The sequence below is a fragment of the Pelophylax lessonae genome (genome assembly GCF_965119305.1).
Source record: "Pelophylax lessonae genome assembly, chromosome: 5".
NCBI classification, from domain to species: Eukaryota; Metazoa; Chordata; class Amphibia; order Anura; family Ranidae; genus Pelophylax; species Pelophylax lessonae.
The window spans coordinates 155,078,755-155,096,839 of NC_138772.1; the positions used below are offsets into that span (position 1 = coordinate 155,078,755).

The 18,085-nt window shown below is 44.6% G+C and overlaps 1 protein-coding gene across 2 annotated transcripts in view; it reads right to left on the reverse strand.

Annotated features, from left to right (window-relative positions):
- Nucleotides 1-207: 207 nt before the first annotated feature.
- Nucleotides 208-18,085, reverse strand: part of NGLY1 (N-glycanase 1) — an 84,724-nt gene continuing 66,846 nt past the window's right edge. For both annotated transcript variants that reach the window (XM_082259788.1, XM_082259787.1), the window contains 3 exons: nt 15,072-15,257; nt 6,193-6,370; nt 208-866 (listed from right to left, as the gene is read on the reverse strand). In XM_082259788.1, the coding sequence (XP_082115914.1) occupies nt 694-866; nt 6,193-6,370; nt 15,072-15,257 (537 nt within the window). In that variant the 3' untranslated portion in view covers nt 208-693. The remainder of the gene's footprint in view (nt 867-6,192; nt 6,371-15,071; nt 15,258-18,085) is intronic.

The following is an 18,085-nucleotide window of genomic DNA, read 5'->3' on the forward strand; positions in this document are numbered from 1 at the left end:
CATCTGGAAAGACATTAGAATGCACTGAAGCCACTGCATCAGAATGACAGACGTAACTCAGAGGTCAGAAATAGCGGTACAGTACAAGTTTGCTTTAAAATTTTAACAGCCTCCATTTGTGAACAAAATAAATATAGCAGCCCATTTGGCTTGTAGAATTCAGTGATACTCAAGCAGCCTTTTTTTTTTTTTTTTTTTTTACTGCAAAAAAATGAAAACGAATCTTATTGGTTGTGATGGACAACACAGGCAGTTTCCAAACGAGAGGCCCAATAATTGACATTTATAAATCAAGATGATATCAGCAGTGGAGGCGTATGCCCATAACAACTAATCTGATGTCTACTGAATTTTTTGTATAAACTGCAGTACAGGAGTAACCGTAGATAACAGGTTGCTACAGGCAACCCAGACCTCTTCTTTCAGTTTCATGCATGAAGCCACAGTTTGTAATCATTTACCACAAGGCAGACGTAGAAGACATAATCTCATGATAGAAAAGTACATTTTAGAACATGTCAATGTAATATAATATCTACTATATGCACTTCTTGGGGAAAGTAACTTTGGAAAGATAATTTGCATATGTTGAACCTATAAAACCTCAAACACCTTGCATACCTAAAATCTCAGAAATTAAAATTTTGCCAACCTGTCCCTTAATAATTAAAAACAAATGCGAATTAAAAATTCCTAGGTGTCTTTAAAAGTCACAATAATTTCCATCGTATTTTCTTTGTCAGTCAGGCTCGCCCGAAACAGCTGTGTATGTTGCCATGCACAACCTTCTTCGCCGCCATATAATTCAGCTTCCAATACAACTTCTGATGCATTTAAAAACTCTGGGTAAGAATGGAGGTTTTTATCTGGGAAAAAAAACAAAACAATATTAAACTGTCATATGGTTGAATGAGAAATGATGAAGATTAAGCTAGGCACTTTTCAATGAACATTCTTTAAAGTGTATTTGTTTTGCTGCCTCCCATAAATCATTTTTGCTCCTTATATGGCTTAGGCTGGGTTCACACTTTTGCAAATTGGATGCAGGTTTTCCCACATCCAATTAGTTTGACAGGAAAGTGTGAGAGGCTTCTCAATGGATCCGGTTCACACATCTCTGGGGTGGCCGCGAAGCGCACTGCAGAAGGGTTCTATGTGTCTTTGGCTCTGTTTCAGGCAAAAGTTCTGACCTGATTCTTCCCTGAAACAGTGAACAGGGATGCACCAGAAGTCCTTCTGTGAGCCGCTCTGCAAATAGTGTGAACCCAGCCTTCGTAGGGAACATACAGCTGCAAGAAAAAAGTATGTGAACCATTTGAAATTATATGGATTTCTGCACAAATTGGTCATAAAATATGATCCGATCATCATCTAAGTCACAACAATAGACAGACAATCACAGTCTGCTTAAACTAATAAACACACAAAGAATGAAATGTTGCCATGTTTTTATTGAACACACCATGTAAACATTCACAGTGCAGGTGGAAAAAGTATGTGAAACCTTGGATTTAATAACTGGTTGAACCTCCTTTGGCAGCAATAACTTCAACCAAACGTTTCCTGTAGTTGCAGATCAGACGTGCACAGCGGTCAGGAGTAATTCTTGACCATTCCTCTTTACAGAACTGTTTCAGTTCAGCAATATTCCTGGGATGTCTGGTGTGAATCGCTTTCTTGAGGTCATGCCACAGCATCTCAATTGGGTTGAGGTCAGGACTCTGACTGGGCCACTTCAGAAGGCGTATTTTCTTCTGTTTAAACGATTCTGTTGATTTACTTCTATGCTTTGGGTAATGTCCTGTTGCAACACCCATCTTCTGTTGAGCTTCAGCTGGTAGACAGATGTCCTTAAGTTCTCCTGCAAAATGTCTTGATAAACTTGGGAATTCATTTTTTCTTCGATGATAGCAATCCATCCAGACCCTGACGCAGCAAAGCAGCCCCAAACCATGATGCCCCCACCACCATACTTCACAGTTGGGATGAGGTTTTAATGTTGGTGTGCTGTGCCTCTTTCTCCACACATAGTGTTGTGTGTTTCTTCCAAACAACTCAACTTTGGTTTCATCTGTCCACAGAATATTTTGCCAGTACTGCTGTGGAAGATCCAGGTGCTCTTGTGCAAACTGTAAACGTGCAAAAATGTTTTGTTTGGACAGCAGTGGCTTCCTCTGTGGTATCCTCCCATGAAATTCATTCTTGTTTAGTGTTTTACATATTGTAGATTCGCTAACAGGGATGTTAGCATTTGCCAGTGACTTTTGTAAGTCTTTAGCTGACACTCTAGGATTCTTCTTCACCTCATTGAGCAGTCTGCGCTGTGCTATTGCAGTCATCTTTACAGGACGGCCACTCCTAGGGAGAGTAGCAGCAGTGCTGAATTTTCTCTATTTATAGACAATTTGTCTTACCATGGACTGATGAAGAGCAAAGCTTTTGGAGATACTTTTATAACCCTTTCCAGCTTTATCCAAGTCAGCAATTCTTAATCGTAGGTCTTCTGAGAGCTCTTTTGTGCGAGGCATCATTCACATCAGGCAATGCTGCTTGTGAAAAGCAAACCCAGAACTGGTGTGTGTTTTTTATAGGGCAGGGCAGCTGTAACCAACACCTCCAATCTCATTGATTGGACTCCAGTTGGCTGACCTCTCACTCCAATTAGCTCTTGGAGATGTCATTAGTCTAGGGGTTCACATACTTTTTCCACCTGCACTGTGAATGTTTACATGGTGTGTTCAATAAAAACATGGCAAAATGTCATTCTTTGTGTGTTATTAGTTTAAGCAGACTGATTGTCTATTGTTGTGACTTAGATAATGATCAGATCACATTTTATGACCAATTTGTGCAGAAATCCATATCATTCCAAAGGGTTCACATACTTTTTCTTGCAGCTGTATATTATAATGATATTTTTTCCACTACACAGTTAATGTTTCCTTATCTAGCAAGTATTGGTGTTATTTAGCAGTTTGGCAAAATGGTTCTATATCTCAACGTACTAGTAACTGCAGCTGTCCACAGAGCCATAAAGGAATGATCTGCTTGTATGTAGCTAATAAAAGGTAGAGCTTCAGGCAAATTTCATATTCTAGGAATCGAAATCATTTGACTCCTTTATGTCCTAGAAGAATCCTATCAGTTGCCCATTGCACATTGGGTTGCAAGCATACAAATGTGCACAGTCCAAACAGCCTTCTCCTCTGAATTTGAATTGATAGGTGACTAAAGTTTAAAATTACGGCAGAAGATTTCATTCTTTAGGTCACCTGTTATCCTTCAGCCTGCTGATTGGGCATTACAGGAGCAGCATCACACTGATAGGCTCATCCCTGTTCTCTTTATTCTGTAAGCAGATTTGTTGCCAGTAAGCACATCTATTGATATATTACATATAGTACAGGTCCAGCATTACAAAATACATTGAACGAACATGAAAAAGGCACTGTGGTATCAATTGGGAAATACAGTGGGATAGTCCCTAAAGTCCTGTCTACATTGAAAAAAGGCAACTGCACTAGCATCCAAGAATAATGAATTACAAGGGAAAGAGGAAAAAAAAAAAAAAAAAGAGGGGTAGGAGGGGAAAGGGATAAAATATCACACAATACCACAATAAGTAATTGCCTAGAGGAGCTAAATCTATTCCAAACTGTGGCCCCAAAGGACTAGTGTTGGGCTGGTAATGGGTATCATCAAACAGTGATTCCTTCAGCCTCTATCAAATTGGACCAGATTTTGTTGAATTTTCCTCAGGCAGTTGTAACTAGTGTAGGTTGATTTCTAGAGTGGGAGAATCACTGTAATAGCCACCTTCCACTTCGCACAGTGGGGGGCTGAGGGACCATCCTTTTGGTCAAAAAGGTCCACCTTGCATCGAATAGTGAATAGAATATTAACAGTTTAACATAACTTTAAGCTGATTTTTAGTGTTAGATTAACAACATAGTGGAAGATCTTTGGTGGCTGATACTGCAGAACCTCCCTCTCTCAGCGTGAGTTAAGAGATTTTTTTATTGATTACATTACATTACATTAGAATGAAGTATTTTATCCAGGTTGTGTCACACTTCATGAACATCTATTTACCAATGAAACTACCCATCACATTAGGGACCAATATGCAGGCTTAGGAGGTGAGAGAATTGGGGCTAAGATAAACTTTTACAGGAAAAGTCAAGATTTGCATATATTATACTGATTATATGATACTGAGATATACAGTATCTCACAAAAGTGAATACACCCCCTCACATTTTTGTAAATATTTTATTATATCTTTTCATGTGACAACACTGAAGAAATAACACTTTGCTACAATGTAAAGTAGTGAGTGTACAGCTTGTATAACAGTGTATATTTGCTGTCCCCTCAAAATACCTCAACACACAGCCATTAATGTCTAAACCGCTGGCAACAAAAGTGAGTACACCCCTAAGTGAAAATGTGAAATTTGGGCCCAAAGTGTCAATATTTGTGTGACCACCATTATTTTCCAGCACTGCCTTAACCCTCTTGGGCATGGAGTTCAGCAGAGCTTCACAGGTTGCCACTGGAGTCCTCTTCCACTCCTCCACTACGACATCACGGAGCTGGTGGATGTTAGAGACCTTGCACTCCTCCACCTTCCATTTGAGGATGCCGCACAGATGCTCAATAGGGTTTAGGTCTGGAGAAATGCTGGCCAGTCCATCACCTTTACCCTCCGCTTCCTTAGCAAGGCAGTTGTCGCCTTGGAGGTGTCTTTTTGGGGTCGTTATCATGTTTGAATATTGCCCTGCAGCCCAGTCTCCGAAGAGAGGGGATCATGCTCTGCTTTGGTATGTCACAGTACATGTTGGCATTCATGGTTCCCTCAATGAACTGTAGCTCCCCAGTGCCAGCAGCACTCATGCAGCCCCAGACCATGACACTCCCAGCACCACGCTTGACTGTAGGCAAGACACACTTGTCTTTGTACTCCTCACCTGGTTGCCGCGACACACGCTTGACACCATCTGAACCAAATAAGTTTATCTTGTTCTCATCAGACCACAGGACATGGTTCTAATAATTTATGTCATCAGTCTGCTTGTCTTCAACAAACTGTTTGCAGAATTTTTTTTGTGCATAATGTTTAGAAGAGGCTTCCTTCTGGGACGACAGCCATGCAGACCAATTTGATGCAGTGTACGGCGTATGGTCTGAGCACTGACAGGCAGACCCCCTACCCCTTCAACATCTGCAACATTGTTGGCAGAACTCATATCTATTTCCCAAAGACAACCTGTGGAAATGACGTTGAGCACGTGCACTCAACTTCTTTGGTCGACCATGGCAAGGCCTGTTCTGAGCGGAAACTGTCCGGATAAACCGCTGTATAGTCTTGGCCACCGTGCTGCAGCTCAGTTTCAGGATCTTGGCAATATTCTTATAGCCTAGGCCATCTTTATGTAGAGCAACAATTCTTTTTTTCAGATCCTCAGAAAATTCTTTGCCATGAGGTGCCATGTTGAATTTCCAGTGACCAGTATGAGAGAGTGAGAGTGATAACACCAAATTTAAACACACCTGCTCCCCATTCACACCTGAGACTTTGTAACACTAACGAGTCACATGACTTGTTAGTGTCATGGGAAAATGGCTAATTGGGCCCAATTTGGACATTTTCACTTAGGGGAGTACTCACTTTTGTTGCCAGCGGTTTAGACATGAATGGCTGTCTGTTGAGTTATTTTTAGGGGACAGCAAATTTACACTGTTAAACCATGCGCTCACTACTTTACATTGTAGCAAAGTGTCATTTCTTCAGTGTTGTCACATGAAAAGATATAATAAAACATTTACACAAATTTGAGTGGTGTACTCACTTTTGTGATATATATATATATATATATACACACACACACACACACACACACACACACACACACACACACATAATACACATGTATACACATACACACAAATGTTTTTGAATTTTTTTTTTACCTGTATTGTGAATGTTGGATGTATGAAATAATGTATGTTGTGCTGCACATGCAGAGTGTTTATTGCATCAATGTATACTTTTTATACTAGATTTAGCCACCTGCTGCTATTTTGCTTGTGTAACAATTTTGGCAAAAATGGAACTGAAATGTGATACCTATCTCCTAATGGGTAAGCATTTGTTTTTTCTCTAAAACAGAATCAAAAGGGGAAAGTTACCAGGATTAACATCCACTTGTGTTTCTGCAGAATAGAGCTTCCAGTTTATTGTACCACTTTGGAAAGTCTGACTGCTTGTCCGGACACTTATACTCTCCACTCTTAATCCAGTTGATGCACACTCAACTTTCCAACCAATTTTGGCTGATGGAGTATCTTCCATTCGAGCTAAATATACCTGAAAAAAACATCAAGCATTGTTAAATAATGAACAGTTTTACAGCTATAGAACATTTTGTAACCTATGTAGCCCCAGGCAATTCTCCGAAACAAGCCTGTGCAGACTGGTGCACCAAACAGATTTCTCCTAAATACAAGGGATATATGGTAATGGTAACTACTGGCCAAATAGGAAGAGGTAAAGTATGTTGCCTAACTGCAATTTGTAGAATAAGGTTTCCCTGCATAAAGTCCCATGCTGAGATTAGTTTACATTATCCCTTTAACAATTACCAGCGGACACTTTTCACATCTGCTAGATGTCAAACCTGACTATCACTGAAAGATTTTTTTTTTTTTTTATTAAAGAATGTGCAATACAGTAATGATTTCAACAAAATACTCAACATGAGTATCATTGACAGACACAGCTCCTGATATTCATAACCATTGGGTTATACTGCCCCCTACAGGAGTAGGACACTAGGCAGAAAGGAATTCTGGCTACACCCATGGGCAGTCCCAGGGGGGTACACTCCCTCTCTCTGCTATAGGCACTCAGTCTTGTTACAAGTAGGGTCAGGAGAATTATAACTCCACAGAGGGGTGGGTGCTGTGTCCGTCAATGTGTTCAATGATCATCAGAGAAATGGATTTTATGGTAAGTCAAAAATCCAATTTTTTCTTTACAAATAGGATCCGGTCCTCTTAAACAGCAACCTGAAAAACCTTGCGGCCAAAAGAAGCATCCGCAGATGCCAACACATCCACTTTATAAAACTTTGTAAAAGTGTGCACCGACGACCAGGTGGCAGCCTTGCAAACCTGTGTCATTGACGCCTAATGACAAAAAGGCACAGGAGGCACTAAGCGCCCTAGTAGAGCGTGCCTTGACAGGGAAAGGAGGAGCCTGACCCCTGATTGAATAGGCCTTAACCCCCGTCTGTCTGATCCACCTGGAAATGGTCAGAGAGGAAGCAGACAACTTTTTCGAGGTCCGTCTATGAGCACAAAGAGTCTGACTTCCTCAAAGACTCCATAGCTGCCAGGTGCACCCTAATTGCCCAGACCACATTCAAGGCATCCAAGGCAATTTCCTTTGGATGTTAAGGCCTGGGACACAAGGAAGGCAACAATGTCTTCATTCAAATGAAAATCAGAGACAACCTTTGAAATGAATGATGTACAGGGGCGAAGAACCACCTTATCCCTGTGTATCAACGTGTAAGGTGAACGACAGGATAACGCCACCAGTTCCGACACCTTGCACGCAGAGGTGATAGCCACTTAAAAAAGCCACCTTCTGGGACAGCGCAAGCAGTGGAATCTCCTGAATATTTTCAAAGGGAGGCTTCTGTAGAGCTGAAAGCACCAAAATTAAGATCCCAAAGCAGCAAGGGAGCCGGCATTGAAGGACCCAAATGTCAGACACCCTGAAGAAAGGTACGCACCAGGGAGTGGGTGTGGCCAAAGGTCGTTGGAAAAAGACCGCCAAAGCCGACGCCTGGCCCTTGATGGTAATCAAGGCCAATTTCTGTTCAACCCCTCATTGAAGAAAGGTCAAGATCCGAGTCAATGAGAAGGAGCCAGGAAGAACCCCAAGAGACTCACATCACGCAATGTACGTCTTCCACGTACGATAATAGATCTTCCTAGAGGTAGATTTTCCAGCTTTCAATGGTGTAGGAATCACCAACTCGGATAAACCCCTTATCCTTTAGCACCTGGGGTTCAACAGCCAAGCTGTCAAAGCTAGCACCAGATCGGCGTACCAAGCCCGGCGAGGCCAGTCCAGAGCCACTAAAATGACCAGAATCCCTTCTGCCTCGATCCTGAGTACAAGTCTGGGCAAAAGCTTGAGAGGAGGGAAGGCAAAAATCAGACGATACTGACCCCACGGGGCCACCAGTGCGTCTGGTGTCTGCCAGAGGATCCCCTGACCAAGCCACAAACCTTTGCACCTTTCTGTTGAACTGTGACGCCAACAGATCCAGCTCGGGGGTGCCCCATCTGAGACACAGCTGATTAAACACCTCTGGATGAAGGGACCACTCCCGGTGGTCCCATGCCTGCCGACTGAGGTAATTCACTTGCCAATTTTCCACCCTGGGAATGTGTACTGCTGAGAGGGCTGGAACAAACCATTCTGCCCACCTTAGAATGCTGGCTACCTCCAGAGCCGCTAGGACACTTCTTGTGCCCCCTTGGTGATTGCCATAAGACACGGCCGTGGCATTGTCCAATTGAATGCGCACTGGACAACCCTGAAGACGATCCGCCCAATGATCCAGACACAATCTGATCACTTGAAGTTCCAAGACATTGATCAGGAGTCTGGACTCTTTCAGCGTCCAGATCCCCTGAGCAGAATGCTTGCGGAGGACGCCTCCCAACCCGGAGAGGCTGGCATCCGTAGTGACCACTTTCCAATACAAGAGGAGGAAGGATTTTCCCAGGCAAAGCACCAGAGAACAAAGCCACTATATCAGGGACTCCTTCAAGCCCCGACTCAGCCAGGTCCGATTGTCCAGAGACTGCGGAGTCTTGACCCATTTGGTCAGAATTTCCCTTTGCAGGGACCTTGTATGGAATGGTGCAAACAGACAAAGGTACACATCATCAGGTCCAGGCAGCACCCGCATGCAAGTCCGGAGGGATGACCATTTGTTAGACCAGTGTTTCTCAACTCCGGTCCTCAGGGCACATTAACAGGCCAGGTTTGCAAGAAAACTGAAATCCATCACAGGTGATATTTGCTGCTCAGTGATTGCTGTATTCTGCATCTCCCCAAGGTAATACTTAAAATCTGGCCTGCTAGTGTGCCCTGAGGACCGGAGTTGAAAAAAACACTGTTAGGACAGCAGGAGGCGAATTGCAGCCTGCAATTTCTGGAGGTTGTCCAGAAGAAGGAGCACCCTGGCTAATGCCGAGTCCAGAGTCAGGCACAGATAATCCAGCTTTGTGGACGGAACCAGAGCAGACTTCTGAAAAACTCAGAATCCAGCCAAACTCTCGCAGATTCCGTATTGTGATCGCCAGGTTTTCCACCAGAGCAGAGGGAGATCGTCCAAGTAGCCCAGTACCGTGATCCACCGTTGGCGTAGCAAAGCTAGCACTGGGGATAACACATTTATGAAGACCTGAGGAGCAGAAGCGAGACCAAAAGGGTAACGCCAGAAACTGATAATGCTCCTCTCTCACAGCAAAGCAGAGAAAACGCTGGTGACTGGCACATATTGTAATGTGACGGTAGGCATTCTTGATATCGATAAGGGCCAAGGAAATCTCCCAGACGCAGGGATGCCACCACCTTTCAAATGGATTCCTTTCTGAATTTCTGTACCCGCACAATGCAGTTAGGTGCCTTGAGGTCCAGGATTGGATGCACTTTGCCTTCCTTCCTGGGGACAGAACAGGTTTGAGCAAAAAACCCTAAAAACGTTTTGAAGTCGGAACCGGGACAAACACCTCTTGAAGTAACAGGTCTTGTACTGCCCCAAACAGGCCCTGTAAGCAGTCTGGGGACAGGCGCAAGTGGGAAGGAAAATATTTTGCCGGGGGACAAGAGCGAAACTCTTGTATGTAGCCGGACCGAAAGACTTAGTGGACCCACTTGTCTTGCACCTGGGAAGTCCACGGGTCTGGAAACCAGCAAAGATGTCCCCCCACCCCCAATTCATGCAGAAGGAGCCATGTCCGCGGATGTGGAGAAGCCCGATCTTGGCTTGCCAGACCAGGTTTGTTTGGATCCTCCAGAAGAGGCCCTGAAAGGCTTGGAGCCCTTGTCAGTCAACCCTGAGGGACGAAAAAGGAAGGCCCACGTCTACAACGAGGTTCCTTGCCCTTAGTAGCCTGCGGAAGAAAAGTACTCTTACCCCCTGTGAGACCTTTATTAATGTCATCCAGGGTAGCTCCAAACAGGTGATCTCCTTGAACAGGAAGATTAGTCAAGGCCTTTTTTGAAGTTTGATCCGCAGACCAGCACTTGAGCCAAAAGACACGCCTAAGGACCACTGCCAAAGAGGCGATCCATCAGGGGAGCCGCATCCAAAGAGGCATCACAGATAAACTGCAGCCCCTGGACCAGCTGGTCCACCAGCTCAGCAAAGACAGGGGGGAGCTGTTCCCCCTCCAAGTCACGACACTAGGGCAACAGCCTCATTGCTGAATCAGCCAGAGTGTACATAGTGCGGGCCACAGCCCCTGCCTTCCGGTCAGCCGGATCCTTAAAGGTGGGAAACTCTTCATTTGGAATCATGGTTGCCTTGTTTAATCTGGAAAATGGAGGGTCCACCACCAGTGGCACAGCCCACTTCTTAAGAAGAGACTCCTCATAGGGGTAAAGCCTAGTAAAGCACTTTGGGACTCCACGGGGATGCTTTGGCTATCCCCAATCTTTAGCGACATTTATTCCAAAATAGGCAGGGAAAGGAAACACCTCTTCCACTTCAGATGGCTTGTGAGTGCCAAAAGGGCACCTGCGTCCACCATCTTCAGGGTCTCACGCACAGATACAATCAGTGCATCCACCAGCGCCTTTTCATGCACGGTCGCAGACATGAAGGAATCATCCTCTCTATCACTACCACTCGGCGCCTGGTTGCAGACCCAGCAGGGTGACCCATGTCTGCGGTGGCCGAATTAGATTCAGGATCTGATGAGACAGATGAGGCTGGGGGTGCTTTTTGCTAGCCCTTCACCCGCAAGCCACCTCCACCGGGGACACAAGGGTCTCCAGGACCGCTGTCAGTGCATGGATGGATGATTGGAACCCGGAGTACCCCACAGCCTCAGAGAGGGGATCATCTGGGAAAATGTGCACCAAAGACTCCGTGAGTCACCGGGGGACCCCACAAAGTGTAAAACACTGATAAGAGACAACCCCCACCGCGCTGGCAGCACCACTTGGTCGCCAGGCACAAAGCACCAAGCGATCCTCAGCAGAGAGGAAGAGGACCCCACCAGACTCACCACCCACAGAAACGGGCACCTGGAGCCACCAGGGGAATCTGCACTACACATGCGGTGATCAGGAAGTAAAATGATCCAGGAGTCAGCACCAGGGGATGAGGAGGGGCTCCCACTGCCGAAATCGCCACCCACAGGGCTCCACTGTCATGGTCGCCTCCATTTTCAATGGCAAACCACAACAAAATGCCCGCCGGACTACACAAACATGGCCACTGTGTATAGAAACACAGGCTACAACAAAATGGTGGCTCTGTGTGGCACCACTAGGCTTACAGAGACCCAGGAGGGAGACCAGGCAGGATGGGGGGCAGGAGCCCCCACCAGGTCCAACACCACGCACAGTCGATCTGGTCGCCGGTGGCGCACCCCCCATCCCCCCCAGTTAGCGCCCAGCCCCCATCCCAGGAAAATAGTAAGAGAACCAAAACCGCGCCAGCATGAAAGGGGGCAGGATGAGGGACTTGGTAAGAGAGAGGGGGTGTGCCTGCGGGAAGGAGGGGAACCCAGGGGTTAGACCGTCCCAAGGAGGGGCCCACGTTCACCTCAAAACCCTCCAGGGGGAGAGTTGAGGCAGCTACTCATTATACCAGGAACCAGGCGGGCACCGCTCCAGACAGAACCCCCCTCCATTAAAATGGGGGGCTGTCTGCCAGAAGGAAAGATGCGACTCGGGCCAAGACCCGGTCGTATGCGACCTCGCGAGGCTTTTAACTTGCAGGCCAGTCCCTGTATGGTGTTGCTATGTCGCGGCCCACCTAGCGTGGAGCTGAGGTCCGCGCGCACTCGCTGGCCAGACCGGAGTGACCACTGGATCTAAATTATCCAGCCCATTGCCCAGTCAAGCAGTTGATTGTAGATTTCTATCTAAAATATTTTGCCAGGACCAAAGATCCAAGCAAGGAAATAGGTCCTTTCTCCTGAATAGGCAGAAAAAAACTGAGTGGCTATAGCAGAGAGAGGAACTGCCCATGGGTGTAACCAGAATTATTTTCTGCCTAGTGTCCTACTCCTGTAGGGGGCAGTATAAACCAACGGTTATGAATATCAGGAGCTGTGTCCATCAATCCGTCAAATTGAAAGAGAAATACAGTTAAACTGACATGTATCAAGTTATTTGAAAATGCATATACAGCTTGCTTGGATCACAAAAAAATATATATAAAGCATACAATGAGTCATCGTTTTTTCCCCAGGTATTCAATATCACACGTGAACTTTAATGGCATCCCAGGATCAGTCTGTAGGGTCCAATATTGAGTTGGCCCACCATCTGCAGCTAAAACAGCTTAAACTCTTCTGTGAAGGCTGTCTACATGGTTAAGGAGCGTGTCTATGGGAACGTTTGACCATTCTTGGTGGACGAGAAGGCCTGGCTCGCAATCTCCACTCCAATTAATTTCAAAGGTGTTCTACCGGGTTAGGGTCAGGACTTTGTGCAGGCCAGTCAAGTTCCTCCACCCCAAACTCGCTCATCCATGTCTTCATGGACAATGTTTGTGCACTGGTCCACATCATTTGGTGGAGGGGGGGGGGGGATTATGGTGTGGGGATGTTTTTCAGGGGTTGGGCTTGGCCTCTTAGTTCCAGTAAAGGGAACTCTTAAGGGGTTAACATACCAAGACATTTTGGACAATTTCATGCTTTCAACTTTGTGGGAACAGTTTGGGGATGGCCACTTCCTGTTCTAACATGACTGGGCACCAGTGCACAAACAAGGTCCATAAATACATGGATGAGCAAGTTTGGGGTGGAGGAACTTGACTGGCCTGCACATAGTCCTAACCTCATCCCCATAGAACACCTTTGGGATAAATAAAAGTGGAGACACACAGTGGAGCGAGCCAGGCCTTCCCGTCCAACAACACCTGACCTCACAAATGCTCTTCTGGAAGAATGGTTAAACATTCTCATAGACACACCTAAACCTTGTGGACAGCCTTCACAGAAGAGTTGAAGCTGTTAAAGCAGCAAAAAAAAAAAAGGGTGAGCCAACTCAACATTGAACCCTACGGACGAACACTGGGATGCCATTATAGTTCATGTGCCCCAATACTTTTGGTATTATAGTGTGTGTGTAATATTAATACACACACATACACACGCACGCGCACACACAGACATATTTGAAAATGTATCAGTCCTGTACTGACTGCCACTCATTTCTTAAGGCCCTAAAATTAAAGGACAGTCCAAATATCCCTAAAATTACCCCTTTTTGGGAAGTAGACGGTCCAAGGTATTTAGTAAAAAGCATGCGGAATCTTTCAGAGGTTGTCATTTTTTTTTGTCACAATTTTTTTATTTTTGGAAAAGAAAGAAAGAAATGAAATGCGTTTTTTTTCATAAAGTTGTCATTTTAACATGTTTTTGTTTTCTCACACAAAGCTTAGGCGTGCTTAGAATTACACCCCAAAACATATTCTGCTACTCCTCCCAATTATGGCGATACCTCATGAGACTTTACAGCCTAGCCACATAGAGACTCAAAATCAAAGGTGCACCTTCAAGCTGTCCAGGGGCATAAATGCCACATCCAATTTCCTGACCATCACATTTTTTTTGGACACTGACTGGCGTGGTGGCATTCTGACTGGCTGCACTATTAACGCTTGTTCACATGGGAGGTTGGGAGGCAATAAAATCTTGAGGTTCACCTGTGGTTTTAAACACCCCCCCCCCCCCAGTTACCCCCTATAGATGCAAAGGCAGTGGCCCATTCAAGTGCATGGGGCACTTGTGCAGGATCAAAGGGGTTAAAACAGGTAGTGGGGAGGTGACACGACTCCTTAACACCTGTCATGTGCTCTCTAAATAGCGATCTGACCACAGATCACTTTTTAGAGTAGCACCTCACATGTGAATGAGGCCCTATGGTGACACTGGGACTAGTTGGTGGTGATTTTTAACACTGGCTGGCTTCACTATTAGGGCTTGCTCACACGTGAGGTTGGAGGGCAGTAAAACCTTGAGTCATGGTTTTATTGCCACCCAACCTCTACCCTCTTTAGCTGCAGAGGCAGAAGCTAAAAGGTGTACAATTGGTGCAGCTGTGATTCTTTGCTTTACAGCCATGGCAGGAGTTATACCCTCTGAATGAGGGTGTTTGTGCAGGGTCCAAGGGGTTAAGGCAGGTGGTAAGGAGCCAGTACAATGCCAGGTTAATACCTGTCAAATGCTCCCTGAAGAGTGATCTGAACATGGATCACGCTTCAGAGATTATCCCACATGTGAACAAGGCCTTATGGTGACACTGGAAGACAAAAACCAGAAAGATTCCCAGCTCAACTCCCCAACATTTTATGGTGACACTGGGACTAATGTGGTGGTGATTGGGGAAACTAGAACTGGCTGTACTGGCCTGGTGACAATATACTGCTGTGGCAACAAACAGAAACAAGCTGGCTACCCTGACATACAATGATATCACAGCAGCCAGCCACTGTATGTGATCACTGCCACGGACATACACTGCCACTATAGTGAAACTACTTGCTCTGGTAACAGATTTTTTTATTTTTTTTGCATACTGCCACTAGAACAGTGCAGTGTCACTATGGTGACATTGTACAGCTGCGACTTTTGAACAAAGACACTGGCTGTTGCACTGGAATACAGTGTCATCAGTGCAGCAGTCCGTGTCTCTGATCAGCAGACAGAGCAGCATAATGTCACCATAGTGACATGGTAGTGCTTGTAAAGAAAAAGGAGACAAACTCAATGGCAGCTCAGGGTATGTAGGAGACACTTACCATTTTCCAGTCATTTTCCACTTTTCTGTGCATGGACTCGTTTATCCAGGCTCCATTTTCCCAGCCAGCAATCACTTCATTGCCATTTGAGACTCTAGTGTACTGATCATCCACAATGTTGTACTGTAGATGAAAACGTTTAGCAGCTTTTTCTTTTTCAGTGGGAACAAATGCCACGCTCTTGGTCTAGTAAAAAGAAAAAGGAAATCCATAGAATTTACCATTAACAAATTGCTGACAACATCCATCTGAACTTTGATTATACTTATATATGATTATACTCAATAACTGATGATCCTTCCACACACTTTCTTTCTGCAGTATCTGTTAAACCATTTATTCCTTTTTTCATACTTCTGTGCAGCTGACATTTCTAAGAAAAGTGTCTTTAACCAAAAGCTACACCTTGTGTGATTCAATGTTATGTTTCTTCTTTTTCTTCATCTAGGAGGCCACAAGTGATCCAAACACTGTCTTAGAAACAATGCTTGATATACATATAGGATAAGACAGATTAAACGTTTTTAAAAAGGTATGCTCTACTGACTTAATTTTCAAGGCCACATTCACCTTTACAGAAAAATTTCTAAAACCAAATTTTTGCACCAAAAAAAAAAAAAGAAAGAAAACATGCATATATTATTTTTACCTGCAGGAGCCTGGAAAGGATTGCACCCGTTATCAATAGATGTAGAACATGGGCTCTTACACATGTCCTCCGGGTTTCACCCTGTACACGTGTACAGGCTTTCTACACAGGACACGTCCGTGGACTATAAGAGTGCTCATCAGCGATCTTGCAGCCCAATGAAACAAAATCTGTCTGACATGGAGACAGATGGTACTTGTAGTTTATTCAGAGGAATCGCTCAATGAATAACGCAACTGTGGGGGGGTAGAAATTTACAGCAGGTACAGGGAGAACCACCTCCGCCCGCTGTCACTGAGAGGGGGGATCAGGGGTAGGAACTGGAACATGTTACATGTTCTACCCTAAATACAGGTGAAATTTGTAATATGTTCTATAGGTGAACTTAGCCTTAAAAAGGAGTTTATTTTCTGTGTGTGTTGTGGGAACCAGCTTCAAATGAGCACTGAGGAGCTATCCACTCGCTTTAAACATTTTATTTTTTTTTGCCCATGTTTATTAAAACAAATTTCAAGGCATCACATGGTTTTCCCTTGCAGGGGTTTTTCAACATTTTGCCACAAAACAAATATTCATCAACCTCCTGGTTTCTGCTCTGGCCTCATACTTCAGGCCCTTTGTCACCTCCACACACTCACAAAATCTATGTGCATACCAAGCAGCTCCCTGCTGCACTGGCTCCCAACCGTTCCTTAGGTGGAACCCTCCTGACTACTGGGTAAAGACCTTATTTATCTGTCAAGGTGAAGTCACACACCTACCCAAAAAATAGTGTGCAGGTTGTTCACAAAACCTGGACCCAAGTTTGGAGACTGCATCCCTCCCAGGTCTCTTTATAGCCTCTAGTCTCCAGGTCCCATACGTTATTACACACACACACACACACACACACACACACACACACACACACACACACACACACACACACACACACGAACAATAACAATTACTGCAAAGATTGACAGCAAGGTCAGAGGGAGAGGTGAGATTTAAGGTCTTTATTTGCGGGGAAACAGTTTATTGTGCAGTTTAATTTAAAGTGATACTAAAGTCTCATTTTTTTTAAGTTAAAAATAACAAACAGGTCATACATACCAGCTCTGTGCAGTGGTTTTGCACAGAGCAGCCAAGATTAGGGCTGGGCGATAAAACGATAACGATATGTATCGCGATAGACACGTGATCGATATCAATAAAAAAATTGTTCGATAAAACGTTTGATATTTTATTTTCCTTAAGCAGTCTCACTCATAGCGCTGCAAGTCGGCTTCTATTCCTCCTGCTTTTTCTCTTTTTTACAGTTGGAAGTTGCCGCCTACTTGCTCGGAGGCTATGATTGGACAGCGGTTAGGTACTGATTGATTTTCATTGGGACTTTGGAGGCGTTTTTCGATTGGTCCTGGATTCATTTCCGGTTCATCCGAGGTACGCTTCCTCTGTCCTTAGCAATGTGCGGTTGGCGCTAGCGGTGGGGGAGGTGATTGGCTGGATCAGACGCCGCTCCTCCCTTTCCGACTCTTGCAGCCATTTAATGGGGTGATCGGCGGTCCTGAACCACGCCCCCTGATGACGCCACGCTTTGACGAAACCGGTAGGGGACCAGTGATCGTCCGCCCTGTGTATACCCTGTAGTGTCCTCCTGTTTTACATCGCAGGAGACCGGGCTGCAGCTACCGCCCAAATTACAGGCCAAGTTCACCTTTTGGAACATGTTTCAACTGTATTACAGCCTATGCAGGTTGCAGTTGGTGTGTTTTTTTTGTTTTTACACATATTTGATGCAATGTGTGTTTTTGGGATGGGTCTGTTGTCATGCGGTAGAAAGTAAACACTTTATTCACCAGAAGGTGAACAGCTAGTGAACCTCCTAGCACTAAACTTGCACTAAATTCTCAGGTTTCTCTGTTTATATTTAACACTTTGCAGTTTGCACTATTTTATGACACTTTATTAAGCATTTCTTACATTTTCTTTCATTTTGCACCTTAAATGTTAAGATAATTGTTAAGTGTTCATTGTGACTTTAGACTTATGTTTACATTTTAATTATTTGAGTTTTACATGGTTGTGTTGACATTTTATTGTCTTAAGAACTGAGGGGATTATGATCAGAGGAAGGTTAAGTTTAAAATAAAAATGTTTAACATTTTTCTCCTGGTCCTTATTTTAAATGGGTAATAAAAAATATCAATAATTATCGATATCGACCGATATGAAACACTGATATCGTGATACAGTTTTCAGCCATATCGCCCAGCCCTAGCCCAGATCCTCCTTTTCATGGGTCCTTCTTTCGTGCTCCTGGTCCCTCCCTTTTGTTGAGTGCCCCCACAGCAAGCAGCTTGCTATGGGGGCACCCGAGCCG